General features: G+C 43.6%; 1 protein-coding gene across 3 annotated transcripts in view; it reads left to right on the top strand.

Annotated features, from left to right (window-relative positions):
• The window catches only part of LOC147883111 (uncharacterized), a 114,278-nt gene that overhangs the window by 69,071 nt on the left and 23,428 nt on the right, over positions 1 to 21,779 (top strand). For all 3 annotated transcript variants that reach the window (XM_087399814.1, XM_087399816.1, XM_087399813.1), the window contains 3 exons: positions 9,245 to 9,508; positions 9,789 to 9,907; positions 14,948 to 15,014. In XM_087399814.1, coding sequence (XP_087255940.1) covers positions 9,245 to 9,508; positions 9,789 to 9,907; positions 14,948 to 15,014 — 450 coding nt within the window. The remainder of the gene's footprint in view (positions 1 to 9,244; positions 9,509 to 9,788; positions 9,908 to 14,947; positions 15,015 to 21,779) is intronic.

Genomic DNA, 21,779 nt, shown 5'->3' with positions numbered 1-21,779 from the left:
AGGAGTAGATAGCAATGCAGCAACCTCTTCTTCAGGGAAGAGAGTTCTGCTAGCTGTCACAGCAGCCCATGTGATTCCAATTCTGGAGTTGACCTTTGGAGTGTTTCCACTAGAAGATGCACCATTCCTAGTGCGAGGGGGTGGAGGTTGTCGAACAGAAATAACTTTTCTTGTACTTTGCCATCCATCAATTTGAGTTTTTGGTCCGTTTGCTGAAGGTTGAATAACAGGAAGCGAAGGGGAAGAAGCACTCCCATTTGCAACAACTGGGGCATTGCCTTTATCATGATTTACTAAAAACTGTCTATTACCATTATTTTTATTTCCAATAGAGGCGGAAGCATCGTTATTAGGCATATGAGCAGGCAAAGTAGCAGGAGGCATTTTATGCTGGCTCATTGGACACTGCGAAGCCATGTGCCCAAATTTTTTACATTCAAAGCAAGCCCCTATAAATAATTCCCATTTCAATTTATAAAATGCACTGCCCATATCATGCCCATATCAACATTGTTCACCGTGATTGAATAAGACTCCGGTGTGGGATTATCAGTATCCTAGAGAATGCAAAATCGATTAGAGTTGCCGTTAGGCCGTGGTGGGAAACCACTTTGCCTAAAGTTGCTGCAATTTTAGGCAAGAGTGAAGCCATGCATTGCAGGAACTCTACAACTTCAACCCAGACTGGACGAATCAGAGCCTGATAATCCCTTGTGGGGGACCATGGCAAAACATGCACCATTTGCTACCTAAAAAAAAGTGGCGAATGTTCCAAAAGCATTTGCTTGTGAATCTCATCTACCATGAAGACCTCAAAAAAGCTTGTGCATAGTGTACCTTACGAACAAACGAACCAGCTAGGGTGCGGGTCAACCAGTTGCCTACCTTTGCAGTAGGTGGCATCCGACCTGGGAAAAATAAAATAACTGCATTTTTGGCATATTCTCTAATTGGATCCACAATTTCATCCACTTCAACCATGAGACCAATCGATGGAACAGAGTCTTTCCACTCTTTCCTTGTGTCTGCAAATCCTTCGTGCATGACATCATAAACTAGTTGTGCTTCAATAGAATCATGCACAGGGTCATGTTGACCCTTAGCCTGCTTTTGCTTTTTGCATTGAATCGATATCCTTTTGAAATGTTGTTCCATAAGAGTATTCAGCCATGTCTTTTGAAGAAGATGGAACCAAAAAAGAGAAAATAGTCCCAAAAAAATGACCCACCAAGAAAAAAGAAATAGTGTATTTGCAAGGAGAAGAAAGGGAAAGAGATATTTAGGGATTTAGAGAAAAGAAAATACAAGTTCTGAAGAAGGAAAAGAGAAAAAACCAGGAAAAGATCCAAGATGAACTATAGATCAGAGGCAAAAGAGAAGTTCTGGCGATGGAAATAGTGCACAAGACCCAGAAACCAAAGATGGGAGAAAGGGGGAAGAGAAAACCCCTCAAACCAGTGTGTAGAAGTAGCCCGTGAGAAAACCCTATACAGACAGCAACCCAGAAGCAGAGAATGAGCCGGCAGCAGCAGCCTGAACAAGGCGGAACAGTCCGTACAGGTCCGTACACCTGTACGGAATTGTACGGAAGTCTGGAGGGACTGTACGGCAGGGATTTACAGCCTCAGACAGCTGTTTATGAACACGGAGTTGGCGCAGCAGGTAGCTGAAGTATGCGGGCTTATCTGAAGAGGCTAAGGGCTGATGGGAGGGCTGGAGCAAGGGCTGCAGGTCCTCTCTCTCTCTCTCTCTCTCTCACTCTCTCTCTCACTCTCACACACACACTTTTTTTTTAGTGAAATCTTTATATTTCTGTGTGGGAAACCTCAAAAGAGGTAAAAACCCACCAATAAGTACAAGGAAAAAGTTTTTACAAGTAAAACCTCAGAGCAAAAGTCATGAGGTAGCCAAGTAAAAAGTGACATATCAAGCTAGAGGAGGATCAAACACGGCATCCTCCAGCTTCAAATTGTTGCTCTGTAAAAACTGATGCAGTGATGAAACCACACCATCAATAAAAACAAGCTGTTTTTTGCCCTTGTGATTCTTCTTGATATAGGCTGGTTTCCAAAATTTTTGAATCAGAGGGTCAAAAACCTGTTGTAACATGGGATGAAAAGATTTTAGTAAAAAAGGTACTACTGCATCCCAGACATAAGAAAACTCTGGCACAGGCATCAAAGGGAGAGAAGCTAAATCAACATCCATATCTTCCGATGAAAAAGCTGCATCTGATAAAGCAGGGTTTAGCATTTGAGCTTCATTCTGAGGATCAATCTGAGTAAGAGCAGGGGCAGCATCCTGAGAGAGAGCATGCATATCATCCTGTAAATTGCCCTCTGCAAGGGGTACATCCATATCCTGAGTAGAAGGAAACTGATGGTGCTCAACAAGGGTGCAATCCTGAGCTTCTTCAGTAAGGGGAAGATTTGCCTGTGATTTATCAACCTTCCTCCAGTAGTGCTTCGGGGCAGTAGAGGGTTTCGCCAAAGAAGCCATAGCAGAAACCGGAGGAGAAGGGAGAGTAACTTTGACAGCTGAAGGAGGAGTAGGAGGAATGGGCCTGGATGTAGAAGGGCAAGCACGTGCAAAATGACCAACCTGTCGGCACCGATAACATGCAATGGGGAAAGATGCAAAATGGAGCCTGATGCGCATCGGATGGGCAAATCCCAAATCAAGATCCAGAGTAGATGGCATGGGTTGCGTCATATCCCACAAAATGCAAAGACGAACATCACGGGAGGCTTGCAAGAACTCCTGTCTCGGAACATGAAGAGGCCTTCCCAAAAAAGCTGCAAGAGTTGGAAGATGCTGAAGAAGAGGCACAGGCAGCGCTTTCAGAGTAATCCAATCCGGACAGTGAGTCAAAAGGGTTGGAGAAGGATCGAAAAGTGAATCCCAGGGCATGACATAAGTGAAGAAACCAGCCCCAGGAACACCAGCATGACTGACAAGGCGCTCTACCACCTCAGTCGAAGAGCAGTGGGCATAGTAAAATCCTTTGCCCAGAAAGACAAAGGAAGAAATACAATTGAGACCCACTGCAACATCAACCCAATGACGGAGCTGAGCTGAAGATAAAACCCTGCCCATGAAATAGAGGCAGACTCCAAATTGCTGAGCTTGTCGAAGATCAGAGACCAAAAGGGCAGAATCTAAGGAACAAACAAGCGGAGAACTCGATGAAGGAACTTGTGTGACAGAGGCAGAACACAATTGGCGAAGAAGATCCAGCTGGAGGGAAGAAAAAGGGCCATCGGAAACATCCAGCTTTGCCGATTTGATCAAAGGTGAGGCAGACAAACCACCATGCTTCTGCCGAAGAAAAACACGAGTAGGAGGAGCAGAGGTAGGAGGCGTTGAGGCAGAGAAAACAAAAGAGGAGGAAGGAGGTTGCACAGTCGACCGTACAGGCTGTACGGTCGACCATACAGCCTGTACGGATGGCTGTACAGCAGACACGGAAGGCCGTACGGGGAGGTGCAAGGAGCACGGGAACTATACGGGGAGTTGTACGGGGGGCTGTACGGGGAGCAGTAGGTTGCATGAAAAGTGTACGGAAGGTCGTATAGCTGACGGCAGCTGTACGGAAGGCAAGGTAGGCGTCAAGGGTGATTGTATGGACGAAAACAGGGAGGAAGACGAGGCTGGCAGGGCAGAGGAGGAGGTCTCTATCGTTCCTACCATACCACTTACATACACACACACTTTTTTGGTAAAATCCATTGTATTTATATTCTCATAAATTTACAATATGGGAAGTCTCCCACACACTAGCAAAGAACTCCGAAAGAGAGCCCGATAGAAGAACTCAAAAACAAGTAGAGAACACTTCAAGGCTAGTAGCATCCAAATCCCTTGCAGCAAGACTGTCATGTAAGGATTGCTTGAGGGACATTCTGAAGAAAATATATGCCTGAGGAAACTGTTGACCCATCCTAGAATGCAGTCTCTGTGTCCAGATGGTCCATAATACCCAAAAGCGAGTCCAATGAAAGAAAAGGAGTAAAGGAGACATCTGAGATGAGAGGCATCCAAACATCCAGAAAAGTTTCCCAAATCTGATAGAAGGGAACCGAAGCCGCAGTAAATGAGAAACATGAGTGATCAATGTGCGAGAGTGCGGGCAAAACCATAATAAGTGAGGAACTGTCTCGCGGGGATGAGAGCAACGGGGGCAGAAAGGAGAAGCAATGCGGCGTGCTGCCAATTTCACCCCAATGGAAAAGGCTCCCACTATACATCTCCAAAAGAAAAGCCTCTGTTTCAATGGCAATTTGGCTTTCCAGATTTTCATGAGTCGGGATTGCCACCAAGATAAAGGCCTATCCAAATTCCAAAGAGTGTTGGCATGCTTGTCAATCCATGGCTGTGGAAGAAGAAATCTGTAAACCTTCGAGGAGGTCAGATTGTGTATTGAGAGCGTATGGGTAGCAGGAGGTATGGAAGTCAAATTCCAGTCCATTAATCTGTCCTGTGCAAACAGTGGAGGAACCGGAACAAATGGCTGCAACATAGTTGAAAGTGTTCTCCAAATGGATCTATGATGCAGACCCAAGGAGAATGTCCTGCAAGCTTGTGGAAATGAAAGTGTATAGCCTTGTTGATCCACAACATCACCAACAAATCTTATGCCCAATTTCATGAGATTATATGCTTTGATAGGTGCCTGTAAAGCGAGAGGCGATGCGAACACCTTGCTCCAATGGATGCTTTCCAATCGAAAAGAATTACCATGATGAGAGGAAGCACCTTACATACACACACACACACACTCTCTCTCTCACACACACACACACACACACACACACACACACACACTCACTCACTCACTCTTGATAAATCTAGAATATATGTAATCTTAGAAATCATTAGATCAGTCAGGAATTTTTTATGGAGTGGACTTGATGGCACGGCAGATGTTGCAGCGAGGGTGACCTGGGAGACCATTATTCTCCCTACTTGGGAAGGGGGCCTTAATATCATTGACCCGGACTTGCAATGCAGGGCATTGCTTTGTAAGGTGGTGGTGAGGGGACTCAGCATGGACATGAATCTTGGAAGGATTTCTTTTTTGGATGCATTCAGGCTTGCACACCTACCTTAGGAGATGATTGGGTGGACAGCCCTCGCTAGATTTTTACTTCTGCCTCTCTCAGGTCTCCTACCTCTCCTCTCATGACTGCCATCCTCAAAGCTTGGGGGAGCTGCAGGAACTCTCTTCGAAGGGTTCCGCCCTCTACCCTTGAAGAGATTGATAGGCAGCCAATCATTTGGAACGATAGTATACTTGATGAGCATGGCAGATCTGTGGGCACTTCCCATTATATGCAGTGGTCTGGATGGGAGAGAGGCCCCACCTACACAGTAGGCACTTGGAAGGCTTTTATCAGGCTACCTGAGGATCAGAGGCTACAGTCCATGAGTCACCTCAGAGGGGTAGCACGCAGGATTCAACACATAGATGCAGCCATCTCGGTAGATTAGACAGTTGGATGCCTATTACTTCCACCACTTGGATGGGAGCTTTTTCGAGGACAGCAGTTCCTCTACAGGTGATCGCTCTTTGAGGTCTCAGGGAAGATGCTTTGGTCTTTGATGTTGGGGATGGAGGTATACTCTCTAGATCCACGAATGATATTCTTCTAGAGGTTGCCTTTCAGCCTGTCAGGATTGCTGGTTTTGTGGACCATGGAGCGGGCTTGCAGTGGTACTTAGACCCCGACCCTCTGCTCTTGGCCCTGGGATCCTGGAGGTTGTGGTTATATGGAGGTGCACCTATCAGTTGCTTGCAGTGGGACCCAGGAGAGTGGGAGTGGATAGATCATGGGCACCGAGAGAGGGAGCATTATTGGAATATAGAAATATGCTAGGTGCTTAGCTCTAGCAAGGGCTGATCCTCGTTTGCATCCCATATGGTCTTGCTATTTCTGTCTTCCATTTCCTTTACTCCATATGAAATGCCCTTATCCTCTACTGCCATACATAGGTGAAATGCTGCTCTTTGCAAAAGCTGAAGCTGGACTACATAGCAGTTAGATTCACTAGCAACTTTTTTGTAAATTCTTCAAGCATGTAGGTGAATATGATCAAAGGTGATGGTAATCGGGGCACTACCAAAGCACATTCGATTCCCATTTTAGGGACCTTAGACATGCATTTGGGTTTAGAGTTTGAGAACAAATACAAGTCATGCATACAGAGAAGAGTCTAGAGGGGGAATTAAAGTTCTTTTCAGCTTCTAGAACTACTGAAAATTGGAATGCATATGGAACTGTGAGTTGAGGAATTCTTATATATAGTATATGCTGGCCATAGTTACGTTGAAATGCGTTTCAGGGCCTAGCCTGCCCCGAAATGCCGTTTCAGAAGGTTCCAGGTTTGAAATTCTGTTTCAGGCATGTTTCAAACTTGTGAAACGATGTCTGAAACATTTCAGCCTGGTCTGAAACGCGCTTCAGCCAGCTCAGACGTGCTGTTTCAAACAACCCCCTACACTGCTTCCTTTGGCTATTTCTATCTATGTTTTGGCCTCCACTTACAGCCTTGTACTCCCTCCACCCTTCAGTCTAATACTCTTGCATTTTTGAGGGTTTTGCAACCCTCCTTGAGCCCCATTCACTCATTTGAAGTCCTCGCACTCCTCCAGGCTGCTTCAGCCCTCCATCATCCACTCCCCTTCAGCCCTCCTTCAAAGCTCAGCCTCCACTCCTCTCTTTCAGCCCTCTTTCAACCCTTCCTCAGCCCCCTCTTTTATCCCTCTCTTTCAAGCTTCAGCCCTCTCTTCCGTGCTCGGCTCAAAATCCCCTCTTCTAAATCCCCCTTGATGATGTGGCATATTCCTGTTTTAGCCCTCCCAGTAATCTTGAAACGTCTCCGTTTTTGTTTCTGTTTCCCGTTTCCCCGTTTCTGTTTCCCCTAACTATGATGCTGGGTGAGACAATAGTTCCCTTTTAGGTCAAAGAAGGATGCCCTAGCTAAGATGTTGGGTGAGACAATGGTTCCCTTTTAGGTCAAAGAAGGATGCCCTCTCTTGCCATTTTTCTTTGGCCTATTGATAGACGAACTAGATGATGTCTATCTATTTTTTTGCTTAGAGGCTCATTTGGGAGAGACAAATGAAATTGTTTAGGCTTCACAAGCAGTTGTAGCTTGAATGAAGAGATTATGGAGTACTTTTTGATTAGTTGTCTCCTTTAGTGCTAGCCTTTGTCACAGTTGACTCTGCCCTTTATCTCCCAAGTGCCGAGAGAAACTTATTACAAAGACCTTTATATAAATGGATGCTCAAGTATGTGGATTTGTACCACCTTCAGTCATTGACGATGTTGGTGGGGACGTCATAGGAGCTAGTCCTTGCTGTGCATGATGGAGTTTATGTTTTCAATCTTATGAGTGAATTTCATGAGATTGAAACTACACTATCTACGTGTTGTGTTTTAGAGGGTGACTTTGGGCATATTCCTGGATTCATCCAGAAATGTGTTGCCGCTGTATTAGCAGACGTGCAACTTTTACCTTGTGAAGTTTTTGTCCATGCTGCAGCTTGATGATATTGCGATAAATTCTTTCTATCTTAAGTGGTGTGTTGCCCTATTAGCTAGATTGTCTAAGTTTCTATTTGCTTAGATGCTCGTTTGGAAGAGACTAAAATGAAATTGTATAGTCCTCATAAGTAGTTGTAGCTTGAATGAAGAGATTGTGGACTGCTTTTAAATTAGCCTTCTCCTTTAGTGCTAGCCGTTGTCACGGTTGTGTCTGCCCTTCCCTCCAAAATGAGGAGAGAAACTCAGAATCAAGACCTTTGTATAAGTGGATGCTCAAGTATGTGTGTGGGTGCGTATTTTGTAGGTGTGAAAATATGTTCATACTATGGTCTACACCCACCGTTGGGCGCTGACGATGTTGGTGGGGATGTCATAGTAGCTAGTCCTTGCTACGTGTGATGGAGTCTATTGTTTTCAACCTTATGACTATCATGAGATTGAAACCACGCACTGTGTTGTGTTTTTTTGAAGAGGATAATATTGGGCATGTTTTTGGATTCATTTTAGATGAGCAGCTAAGATCACACAGTGGAGCAGGAGTCCGTATGCAATCATTCCCTCATCCTCTACTATCGTATGGAGATGAAAATGGTGCTCTTTGCAAAAGCTGAAGCTGGGCTACATATGCAATTAGATGCACTAGGAACTTTTCGTAAATTCTCAAGCATGCGGGTGAATATGACCAAAGGTGATGGTAATCGGGATTTTGCCTGATTACGTTCAATTCCCACTAGAGGGATCTCGGACAAGCATTTGGATTTGGAGTTTTAGAGCAAATATAAGGCATGCATAGAGATAAGAGTCAAGGGGGGAATAAAAGCTCTTTTCAGCTTTTAGAACAACTGAAAAATGGCACTCACCTACAATTGTGAGTTGAGGAAGTCCTGTCTATAGTATATGCTGGCTTAGACAATAGTTCCTTATGAATGGTAAACATGGGCTCTAGAGAATATTGTATGAAGGTCGAATGGTGCATAAATTTCGTCAAAGAGGAATTAGGAGGTTAGGTATATACCATGTACTCTGTCCTTTATGCCAAAATGGGTACGCTGCTTGCTACTTGTGGAAGTGGAAGCCTATGGCAACATAAAAATTGTAAAATTGAAGTAAATAGATGACCTCTTAAGGCAATGGAAGCATGTCATTAAGTTTGGTACAAATTTTTTCTGACATTATCTTTTTCTCTGATGTCAATAAACACAAATTTTATTCTCTCTTTCAAGGAGTTATGTCCAGCTTGCCTTTTTTGCTCTTAGTCTTCGTTCTTGGCAAGTTTAAGAGCTTTAACTTGATCATGCCAAAGTTATGGATTTTTTTCCCCAGAAGTTGTAAGTGAATAAGGAAGCAATGGTTAGTCTGTTTAGATGCAGTCTTAATGCTAGCATTTGTAATGGCTAACTTTGAGAAGTATGATGTGGGGCGTACAATGTCTTGACAAATCTCTTCAAATGTTTGTGTCTGTATGGCTGTGTGATAAAGGAAATCCAATATATAGATTTGGAGTCCGTGAACCTGCACCCTATTGTGATTTTTTGATAATCTTATTGATTTACACCTTAGGCATTGTTAGTGGTCAACCTGTTTTGATCTTTTGATAATCAGCTTAGACATTGTTAGCTAATTGTGCTTCCTCACAAAGGATGTGTTTCTTAGCTAAAATGGTTGACATGGCTGGTTTCAATTACAACAACCAGGTTGTGGAGTTTTGGGTGTATGACAACTTGAAGGAGCTGGTATTGAGGAGAACAGAGCAGGTTGATATAAGTCGAATACAACGTATGGTCTTAGGCTCGGTTGCTTCAATGGCTGGTACTTTCATTTCTCATCCCATTGACACTGTGCGAACAGTGATCACGGTTCAAGCCGGTGGAGTTCGAACAGGAGTCATTGAGTCTACTAAACATATTGTTGAGAAGAAGGGCTTCCCTGGGCTGTACAGAGGGATCATTCCAAACATGGTAAGTTTTATACGGATTTGTCCTGGCTGAACTCATTTACTTTCAAATATCAAATAAAGTTATATCATTATATTGCATGGCTATTTTGTCATTGGGAAAGATAGCCAAGCTTTTCACAGATAAGGCATGTACCTGAGTTTGATGTTTAAACAGGACCTTTCACATCTCACACCATGATTTGCTAGCCTTGGTCTGCTTTGTGGAAATACTTTCCTTTTACCAAGCAAGTCAAACCTGGCGAACAATAACTTAGCTTCTTGCTGGTGGGATTTGAAACCAGATACGCATTGCTCCATATGCGACTATCAACTTTATTGTATACGAACAGTTGAAGCAGTGGTACAGAAAGAGAGTTGGTCCTGGGGGTGACCTTGGTGTATTACCAACTGTGTTTTTTAGGTGAACTCTGTCATTCTTTCTTATTTGGTGCAGCATTTTATCTTCTTGGCATGCTTTACATGTATGAGTAGGATATTATATTTTCTGAACGTAGTAGAGCTGAGATGTAGTGTGTTGAGGTAATTGGCAAATTTACTAAATAAGGGAACTGCAAAGTGGAAGGGCACATCGCTTGACTGAAGCAAGGGGCTGCCAGGTGTCAAATAGGGGATGAAAACATATCAGGGCCTAGGTTGCATGGCCTTTTGGAGCGGTCTCAGTTCGCTGTTATTTCTACATGTACCTTCACTGTTAAAAGGGAGAAACTAGCTTCCTTGCAGCCTACGTCTCTTTGTTCTGGCTGATTTTCTATGGTCACCCAATAGCAGGTGCCAATAACCAATGTGGGGCACGGTACAACCCGATGGATCTGTGAAAATATACGATACTTGGGGACCAGGCCTTGTAGAACGCTCACAATGTGCAGTAGTCTTCATGGAACCCTCTGCCTTCTTCTAAATGCGGAAAGTAATATATAATGTCCATATGTTCATTGTTAATGACAGTGTCCACATGGAACAAGTTGGATCTGCTGTCCCCTATCATGAGGCTACAGTGTGCTACTTGAAAGCTCAAGCCATGATGCTGGCAACAGTTGCTTAGGCACTTGTTCTTTGGAAAATTGAAGGTGCATGCTTGCTGGGATGGCTTACATCACGTGTCTCCCCACTCACCAAGTGGACAAGGCATAGCATCTTTCTGTGGAAGGCAGGCCTCCCCTATGAAAGCCAGACTACCATCCTGCAAATAAACACTGGTTACTCGTTGTTGTTCCCGGCATGGGCGCTCTTGTTTTAGTGGTTTTCATCATGTTACTGCTAAGGACTAGAGCATGTGTGAGAAATTATTCAGGGACACATGTTCAAGCACACACCCTAAACATTCAAGAATTTATGAGACGGCTAAGATCAATGATGGTGATGATGCATATGCAGGTCTATTTTAGCATCAACAGCTACCATCTAATATCAGATTTGCCTTTTTGTTGGGATGGAACCTATGGAACCGTTGATAGGCAGATTTTGAGGACCCCAATTTTGAACCGCTAGCGGCGGTAGGAACTAGACGGAACTGATACTATTATATATCTTAGGTCTTGTTTTGCATTCTAGGACTAGATTTTTATTTGCATCATGATAGTAAGTGATTGTTGATTGTGGAACTAATGGTCGACAGGCCAATGGAGGCGTGTATAAAGAGCATGCAGTCACTATTTTTGCGAGGGCATCGACGGGGCCCGTCAAGAGTCACTATGTTTTGGAGAGGCGTGACTGCTTTTTTTGGGTTACTTTATCCAGCTAGAGAGCGTGGGATGTTGCAAGGGACTAGGAGGTTGATGAAATATACAGGTTATGGGTTCAGCTGCAATGCTCTTATGATGTTTGTGAGTTATGGCGTGGAGAAAGAGCATGCAGTCACTATTTTTGCGAGGGCATCGAGGGGGCGTACTTTATCCAGCTAGAGAGCGTGGGATGCTGCAAGCTACTAGGAGGTTGATGAAGAGTCCCCCCCTTCTCCTCTTAGCTTTCCTGCATCTCCTCTCAGCCCTTCATCCCCTCTTCTCAGTCCCTCTCCTACCTCTTCTTTCAGCTTTTCCTTCAGCCTCTCCTACCCCCACTTCAATCTGTTCCTTCTTTCCTTCCTCCTCGCAATGGATGGAACATCAGTGTGTTTGAGTTGAACTTCCACCCTGGATTGACGAATTGATTCCCATTCAGCCAATCCTCGACCCCTACCAGTGGCCACAAGAACCTGCATTTTTCAAAAGACGAGTTGCTGGAGCTCAAAACGTATGTGGAGTTCAAGAGTGCCACCTCTCTCTTTGCATGCATCCATGAGTCCCAACCTTCCAGATTACAGTCTAGGGTTATCATCTGTATCAACCCAATCGATGGGTAGGGCCGCATCAATTTGCTGGGTTCTCCTTGCACTTGCTCTGAGATGACTTACTAATTGGAATTTACGATCATCCGAAAAGTTTTAAAATCCTTCCATTAGCCCACAAAGGAAGTGGGGCATCTAGACCTCTACAGATAATGAGAAGTATCAAGTGGTTTGCCATGGTCATCAAGTATACCGTCATTCCACATGACAGGCTACCTATGAATCTCTTCAAGAGAGCAAGGGGGAGCTGTACTCATGAAGCTGTCCAATCCCCACCCGTGAAAGGAGAGTAGGAGTGTATGCATCGAATGAAGAAATATTTCCACGGTTCCTGTCCTATCAAAAGCCCCGTGACCACCAATATGCATAGTAAGGCCTTGCACTACAATGCTGGATTAATGATATTGAGGCCCCCTTCCTGCATAGGGAGGATCAAGGTCTCCCAATTCACCCTCGCCATGATATTTGCCAAACCATCTAGATCACTCCATGAAAAGTTCCCTATAGGCCTTTTGAGCTGATTGATGCAATCCCGAGAGTGGCACCAACAAGAACAAATAAACCATGCCGTGGCAACAACACCTAGATAACAACCACCTTGGAAGCGAGGTAAACTTTGGCTGAACTTCAAAATAGGAGTTTTGTCCTAATACGCTCCAACACAGAAGAAAACTGCTGCGAAGGATAGATACCCACGCCGACCTGGTAGCCCATGTATCTAAAAGACACACCCCTCTGAATCCATGTGAAAACCGAAATCAACCCCTTAATAAGGAGTGTCCTCATTGCTACTCCAGAAGGCATTGGATTTACTCCAATTGATATGTGCCTCAGCTATAGAACAAAACAAATCCAAGGCTGCCCTGAAAGATGCGAGATTCTATGAAATGGCTTGCAAAAAAAACAAGAATATCATCTGCGAGTTCAATGTCCAAGATCTTCTCATCCTCTTTGAAGGAGGGAAGTCTCAACCTAATAATGTCAATTTGAGATCTGAAGAAGATGCTCATTGCTTTAGCCACAAACAAATAAAGAGAGGGGCAAGAGGGCATCCTTTTCATACTGATCTCGAAATCTGAAATCTCTCTCCCTTGTTCCCTCTGATAACCAGTTGGCTCTAGGCTAATCCGTACAAAGAAGAAACCCCTCTGATCCAAGCATCTAAAAATCCAAAGCCTAGAAGAGTACCCTCCAAAAAACCCCAATCTACTCTGTCATTATTTTCTCTAAATCGTAGAATTTCAAAAATTTTACCACTCTGCATAGCCAAATCCAAAGCATCCCAAAATGAAAAGATATTATAAAAAATTCTTTGACCATGCACAAAAGCGTTTCTATGTATCATGAATGAGATCTGGAGAATGGGCTGCAAGTGCAAACTGGTAGCTTTGGCTAAAATCTTATAGAAGGTGGCCAAAAGCGTGATTGACCTCCATTGGGAAACCAAATTTCTGCAACCTCCAATGAATGAGACCCTCTGTAAGTGAATCAAGCATATTACTAGAGTCCCACTCGCCTTGCAGGGCTGAGGCGACATGGTCCCCAATCATGTTCCAAAAAGCAATGAAAAAGGAGGGTGTCAACCCATTTGAGCTTCGCTTGTGAAAGAACTAAAGTCCTATATTCTAGAGTCTAGATGCATCAAGCAAGACTCTCATGTCTGGCTTTACAATAGTGGAATACCCTATCAAACTTTGAAGCTAGCATCATCTATGGCAAGTGTGCAAGGATCTACTGAAAGAAGGGAGGCATAAAAATCAGTAGCTATGCCTAAGATGGCATTAGCATCTGACCATAAAGCCCTATCAGAGCAAATAAACACTTTTTCTAACATGTCTCGGGCCAACAGTAGAAAAGAAGGGTTTATTGACACTTCCTCCCATTAGGACCCAAAAGGACTCATGTGCATGAAAGACATAATCTACTCTCTAATCTAATAAACACTTATTGATGAGCCCTAGTTGCAGCAAGGCGCTCATGCACCCAAGCATCTATAGGCCGTTTCTGCTCTTCCCTCTACAAAGCTACTAACTGCTGACAGAGGCCAGTCTCCTGTCTGAGAAACTTATGTCTCCAGGTATCAGCGATGGTAAGATAAAAAACACTAATACTAGAGAGGGTTGCTGCCACATGTCAAGGAGATGGCACCCCACCCTGCAATTGAGACACCCAATCAACAAAACATCCTCCGTGGAGCCCTCCTCTAGATCCAAGATATCTCGAATCCTGATACTGGCTGAGCAAAATCTCAAGTGAGGCTCCAAAATCATCATAACTATCAAAAAAGCGATCTGAGGTAGAAATCCCCAGAGCAATGTATACCCAGCCACCTCTATTTAATGCTCAATCATCAATATAAATCTGTGTACGTGCACATGAATGGGAATCCACAGTCTTCTATTTGACCACAAGAATAGGAGTGAATGAGGCAAAGTGTGAAAAGTATCTTCTATCCAAGCATCTCTGCCACTAAATTGGAAAAGAAAGGCATTCCAACCTGTTCTCTCCAATGAATGAATGCCACCTCTTCTCCCCTTTTTTTTTGAGGGAGCCTCCACTATGTTCCCAACAATCGAACATCGAACTAGCATGGGGCAGGTCCGAAGGTAAGGTTGCAAGCATTTAGTCCCTTACTTGGCTTGGGGCTTTTATGAGGACAAGTATCCCTCTTTAGATCATAGAATTATGACGAGGTTCAAACGGGGATGCCTTGGTTTTTTATGTTCACTCTAGGGGTAGGTCATCCAAACCTAGAGATGGAGATATTATTTGATACATTGGAGATCAACAAAGCTGTTAATAAGCATGCATGCTATTCTTATCATTTTTAAAGTCTTTATTATGTGCCAAGCATGCAGAATTGGAAATTCCTTGTGTGCCTTTTGTGAAACATTATTCTTGCTGCTCACAATTTTGAAATAGGAAGTCCTTATGGAATATGCCATTGGTTAGTCTCTTATGTGTAGCTTTCATTTTTCACCGGGATTCTTATGGGCTCTTCTAAACTTTTGATTTCCATCGATTATCCACCCATGAGTTATTGCATTTCAGATAGAGGATGATTGTTCTTTTGTAACACAAAAAAAGGTTTTAAGAAATTTTTGTTGTTGTTGATAGTGCCCTTGCTGGAGGCTTTGCCCAAACAGCAGTATATCCACTTGAGACAGTACAGCGCCGGTTGCAGGTAAGCTATTCGATCCATGAATCTGACGAAAAAAGTATCCGAGTTTGACAGTTGCCTGTCTTCAAATGTTTCCATAGCTCCAACAAACAGACAAAAGGATTATTGTTTTCCTTATTCACAGACTTAGATGGTGGATCTCTTTGTTTTCTACAATTTAAGAACCATGGATTCCTTTTACAACTTGAAGGGGTCAATAGACTGTCCATAAATTTCAAAATTGTAATGTTTTTAAAGGGACTAATTGTGGTTTTGCTATGGATGTGCATTTACCCCCTTTTCTCTTGCTTTTTTCAAAAGATTAGTAGGTTTTTCTGATGACCAGGCTCTGAGCTTTCCTTGGCTAGCCTTGGATGTTGTCATCATCTTGTCTTTTTTCTACAAGTTCTTGCCTCTAAAGTGAGCATCATCATTACCAACAAAAGCATAACTTGCACATTGAACTTCTTTAACAATGTACAGACTCAATTTGCTTTCCTCACCTTTCCGTATATAAAAACTCTCTATGCGCAGCAACGAACTCTACTTTCCTCAAGACATGCAACATTTTTGATGCTTGTCTTGATCTTTTAATCGGAACTACATTCTCATATATGCACTTGTGAGCCCCCACATAAGGAAGCCATGGGGGAGCCATGTGTCAATTTGTGTGGCTTACCGAACCATTGGTGATGGTACCACACATTGTTTGCACGAGTGCCATGTTTGGGGATCCCCATCCCCATTGCTTATCCATCTTTGTGAGCTCTAGATGTCGACAAGATTGACATGGTCTTTGAGCTTTACAATTGCTAGTAATTATATGGTTTTCATATCAATCAATGATCAATCCTCACTGCTATATATGTGGGAGTAACTTAACCAAGTGGTGATGAGGGTGCTTGGATTGCCTTTTCACCCTTGAACAATTAAGGTGCATAATTGAAACAGGGAGAGGCTATTAGTAACCTGGAAAGACTTCATTCATGCTCATTGGCATTTTTTAGGACCGTCTCTAGTAGGTGTAGGAACCTTGGATGTGGCGTAACCTCTATCAAACAAGTTGTAAATACTCAAGTTCAAAGTTTCAATTGACCATTTATTTGATCATAATTAAAGAGTCTCTCATTTATTTAATTATGTTCAAAAAGTTATCTTTATTGGTTAAAGAATTGACTTTGGTCAAAGACACTTAACTTCAGTTAAGAAAGCCTAACCCGGGTTAGGAAGACTTGGCTTAGGCCAAGATGGTTAACTACGGTTAACCAAAGAACCAAAGCGCTGACTTCGGTTAGAGTGTTGACTTCGGTCAACGAGACTTGGCTTACCCCAAGAGGGTTAACTTCCGTTGGCCAAGATGTGCCAATCTCGGTTGGAGAGGCTTGGCCATAATTATATCGATCATGCCCCTTAATTATGATCAAGAGGGTTGACCTCGGTCGACCAGAGAAATTATTTTGTGTTATGTGCACATGTTTGTTTGGTGGGGACACCCATAGAGACTAGGATTAGTCTAGCATTTATTTGCATGCAAAAGCGCTAAGAATTAATGGGTGCCATGGCAATGTGCATTTAATTAATGGTTGCAGGTTCTAAGAGGGGTTGACTACCCAAGTGCTATGGAGCCCAGTGGGCAGCCAGAAGGTGTCCATGTGACCGAGGGCTACAAAGACCCTAGAGTTTTGCCCTTTGTGGCATGTAACTAAATTTTAGCTAGTTAATTTGACGAGTGGCATGTTGCCCAATGAATGAGCCTGAGAGCTCTTTTGTAAATGGGATTCACGTATGAATTTCTGTAATATCCTGAACGCTGAACTTTTGTACTCAGATTTTAAAAACCTTGCGGGGGCCAGCCTGACAAGTTGTCTAGAGCCCTAGTGCTGTGTGTGAGAGAGTGAGAGAGAGAGAGAGAGAGTGTGTGATTTTCTCAGCAATAGTTTGTTGAGCCAGCAAGAAAAAGATTTCAGTAACGCTGTTTTCACAAAGGTCTAATTGGAGTGAGATTTCATTGGTATCAGAGCTCAGGATCAGGCCCTTTCTTAAGAGGCTGACAATCCAGGACAAAGCCTAGTGATTGGAAGGTGTGCGTTGTTTTCAATTGTCCGGGAAGTGCTACGCAAGATGATCACTAGGTTGACGGGCAAGACGGAGAATCCTGCGACCAGCGACGAGCTCCGTGAAGGTCACAAAGCGTGGTCATGAGGCGTTTGCTGGCGACGAAAGCCGTGCCCTTTCTGAGAACAGGCTCTGATATTGGGAGGTCACAGAAGAACTAAAGAGCCGTCGCAAATTCCAGACTTGACATGGCATCAAAGATGGACGGAACTGATCGGGGCTAGGCAGGCCATAAACTAGGTGGGACCAAAAAAAGCATAGTGACGACTCACGAGTTCTTTATGGAATTCTCTGATGCGTGATGCTGCAGGGAGATTTTTAGGGTGATGTGGCAATACACGTGTGTGCGTTGATGTGGTGTTGACACGTGGGTGTGACGTGGCTCCCAGCTGAATGCTGACATGGTGCAGTGACATGTGGAGTTGACGTGGTAGTTAGAGCAGTTTGCTGACGTGGCAAGTGCCAGCTAGGCTCTGACCTGGTAGTACAGTAGTCTATTGATGTGGCATGCAGCCAGGCTAACACGTGGCAGATGGGCAATAAGCAGTTGACGTGGCAGACATGCAACAGACCTGTGATTAGTTTAATCTAACCTTGGTTAGATCGATTACCCTACAAAAAAAAAGTTTCATTTGTCATTTTTCACCTGTCAAAGGCAACTTCTGATCTGTCAGAAAATAGCAGACAGACAGAAAAAATAAGAGACTTGAGAAAGAGATATGCATGCTTTTGAGCAAAGAAAAAGGGGTCAGAATGTCCTTTGTAGTAACCGGAAAAGGGCCACACAGTTTTGAGGTTATGCTTTGACCTTGACAATCAGTTTTCGGCACTAATTTGTGAATGCAATACACCTTTTGTTGAGGTAATTTGAAAAGGCAAGCTGAGTGCACAGGTTGCATATACTCTGTGTAAGAGTTTGCAAACCCTATGGAAAGTTGACAGAGAATGGCTTCATAGCAAGAGGCCATGCCCTCCCATGAGGAGAGTGCCAGGAATGACCAGCTCATGCGAGAGCAGAGTGTGTAGTCAAAGACTGAGGCAACTGACAGACAATTACTGGCACAGCTCATGGAAGCTAGAAGGGATCCATTGTTTCGCAGGCTCGTAAATCCTCATGTAGAAGAAGAGCAGTAGAGAGTTTCTTTTGGGGCAACCTAGAAGGTGACAGCCAAAAAGAGATCCCTGGACACAATCCATGTTCTTTGTGTAGATGATATTTCTAGGAAGAGCAAGAAACCTCGAAATGAGGACATCAAAAAGAGGAAAGCAGGTAGCCAAGAAGGGAGTACACCTTCCAAGAAGAAGGCTAAGCATCATCATAGCCCTTCAAGTTCTTCTTCTTATTCAAGCTCTACCTCTTCATCCTCATCTCTGTCTTCTTCTCCTGGATCATTGAAGCCAAAGCATAAGAAGAAGAAGTTAGGTAAGAAAGCGAAGACCAAGGAGTTCAAAGAAGGTGGGAAGTCTGTTAGGTTTGCTACATTTAATGGCCAGTATGGCCAAACAAAAAAAGCCATGCAGTTCATTAGGCAATTTGATGCAGCTTTTGGCATGTTTTTGAGTCCTCTTAGCTGCGCATGGCTAGTTTACACCTGACAGCAACAGCTTGTGCATGGTGGAGCGCACTGGTACTTCTCCAAAGAAGTGGAAGGGCTTCAAGAAAGCCTTCTACAAACAGTTTATGCCCAAGTAGTTCAGAGACCATGCCCTTGTTGCCTGGGACATTTTGTATATGGATGCAGAAGATATAGTAGAGACTGTAACAAGAAATTTTGGGATGCATACTTGAAAATTACTCCCTTCAAGAATGTCTCAAAGAAGACTCAGGTAAGAAAGAACAAGTCTGGTCTCACTCCAAAGATACAGGCTGTGGTTAATACCCAGCAACATAAGGGCATACAAGATATCATGCATGCAGCCACTATGGCAAGCTTAATGTACATGCAGGATCCCACCACAGTGCCTTCTCTTTTTGCCGGGACACAGACAAGAAAAAACCAGCCACACCTCAGTTTGAGAAAAAGGAGTTTCCAAAGGCTCAAAAGAGGGAATTTCAGCCTCAGAAGCCGAGGGGAAACCAAGCACCGAAAGCCTTCAAAGGTAAACCTCAGTTTTCCCTTGAGCAAATAGTCATTTTTCGTTAAGGAGGGGAAATGTTTGAGTGAGGGCATGTGGCTGCCCAGTGCCCCGAGAGGGGGCAAGACAAGAGACCAGCAGGCGCTCATATTTTTTGATCCCGGGGCTGCAGATAGTTTCATCTCCGAGGATTTAGCCCCGATGTTGGGAATAAGACGGAGGAGTTGAGCAGGTGTCTGGATGTTGACCAGAGGTTTTGTGGTGACCCTGTGCCAGTTACTTCCTTGATAGGGAAGCTCCGTCTTCATGTACAGAACTATTTTGATCAGGAGGATTTCATCTCCATGTGGTTTTGGGTGTGCCTTGGTTCCATCGGAGGCCAGTGAAGCTAACCTTTCTTGAGAGAGTGCTTGAGTTTGTACATAGGGTTAAAACGCAGCGTGTGGTTGCCAAGAATAGAGGGGAGACCATCCCCATTGTATCTAATCGGTGGGAAAAGCAATAAAGTCTGCAATTTCAGCGTAATGGTTTATCAAAAGAAAGAGATGTTGAAATGCATGCTGAAATGAACGAGGGAGATAAAGATAAATTTTAGTTTCTTGTAAACTTCAAAGATTTTTTTTCTAGCGCGGCATAGAGTTTATTCGTGGCAGTGAGCCACCTAATAGGCCCCCATACAAAGTTAGTGCAACTCAACAAGAAGAAATCATGGCGCAAGTGTGGGACTTGTTGTCCAAGGGGCTGATTCAACCCAGTTCCTCTCGATTTTGTTCTCCACTTCACGATATAACCAAGAAAAATGCAGCTTTCAGATGGGGTACTCCATAGAAGAAAGCATTCACCACACTCAAAGAGAAGCTAACCACAGAGCCAATTCTGATAGTTCATGATTTGTATCAGCCATTTGATGGGGATTGTGATGCATGTGGGGAGTGTGTTGGGGCTGCATTGCACCAGAAGGGTCATGTAGTTGCCTACGAGAGTCGGAGACTTTAGGATGCCGAGAGATATTCGGGAATCTACAAGAAAGAGTTGTTGGCTGTGATTCATGCCCTCCATGACTTTATAGTTAAGACTGATCTCCAAAGTCTGAGATATTTCTTGACTCAGACTAAGCTCTGTGAGAAGCACATGAAATGGGCAAACATGCTGTCGATGTATCATTCCGAATTGTCCGTACTCCGGAAGCTCAAAACAGAGTGGTAGATGCTTTGTCTCGAAGACCCCAAGTGAACAATGTAACTATCGGCTATCATAGGAAGCTGGAAGACATGAGTATGCCAATGATGCAGATTTTGGTGAGATTTTGCAGTGAGTGCAAGAGGGGCAATCCACGAGTCACTATTCTCTGAAAGATGGGTATCTAATGAAAGATGGCTGCCTATGCATCACCCGAGCAATGAGGCAAAAGATTTTGGAGAAATGCCATGCACCTCCATATGCTGGACATAGAGGAATTACAGCTACAACCCAAGCATTAGAGAGGTATTTCTTTTGGCCAGCAATGCGAAAAGATTTACATCAGTTTGTTACAGAATGCCTTACTTGTCAGAAGGTCAAATATAACAGATGGAAGGCACTTGGCCTACTTATGCCTCTTTCCATGCCCTAGGTACCATGGGAAAGTATCACAATGGACTTTATTTTTTATGTGCCAAAATCAAAGTCCTAGAATGATGGGATTTGGACTATCATTGATAGATTCAGCAAGCAAGCCCATTTCATTTTGGTACGCAAAACTATTAAGGCAGATCATATGGGTAAGCTTTTCATGGCACATATCTTTAAGCACCATGGTATGCCTGAGTCCATTATCAGTGACCGAGATCCCAGAATGACCAGTCTATTCTGGAGAGCCCTTTTTGATAATATGGGGACGAATCTTAATTTTTCTTCTTCTTTCCATCCCCAAACAGGGTTAGGTAGTATAGATATCATCATGGGAGAGGTTGATTGCTGTTGAAACGGTAATTGGTATAAATGATACCAAGGAACGCGTGAAAGGGATTTCATACTTCTAGTCTTAGTATTTAGCTAGTAGCAATGACTTCTCGGGATCCATTAGTTTATATAGAATCCGTCTTTTAGGTATATTGAGATACATTATTTTCATCAGGCATATGTAATAAAATAGAGTAACTCCTTGGTGTCTCGGGGTACCTAGTCCTCTCAAAACCGCGGGAGAGTCACCCATCATACGGCTCACCTACTCAACTTGCTTCGGATGTTAGTTCTGAATCGTTCGAGTTTAGATAACTTCGTTGGCTTTACAAACAAACAAAGGAGCGGAGCGAGAAAGCACCAAGGGCTTTCTCAATGATGCCCACTTTATTGGTACCTCATTCTTGAGGACTTGTTTTCCTCTCCCATCCGCGGACAACCAAAGAATTATTGTTTTGCGTGCACTTTGGTTTTACTTGGTGGGGATGCCCACAAAGACTAGGATTAGTCTAGAATTTATTTCTGCATGCAAAAGCTAACGGTGAATGGGTGCCAAGGAGTAAGGGGGTTGCCAATGGCTAGGTTAGTCAGTTGGGCTAGGTTAGGTTATTGCTAACTAGGGCTAAATGGTCAAGTTAGGTTGTCAATGTCCTAACT

Source organism: Dipteris shenzhenensis, chromosome 28, assembly GCF_047967505.1.
Source record: "Dipteris shenzhenensis isolate YYH24624 ecotype China chromosome 28, Dip_SZ_1.0, whole genome shotgun sequence".
Taxonomy (NCBI): Eukaryota; Viridiplantae; Streptophyta; class Polypodiopsida; order Gleicheniales; family Dipteridaceae; genus Dipteris; species Dipteris shenzhenensis.
This window is presented reverse-complemented; position numbering and strand designations above follow the sequence as displayed.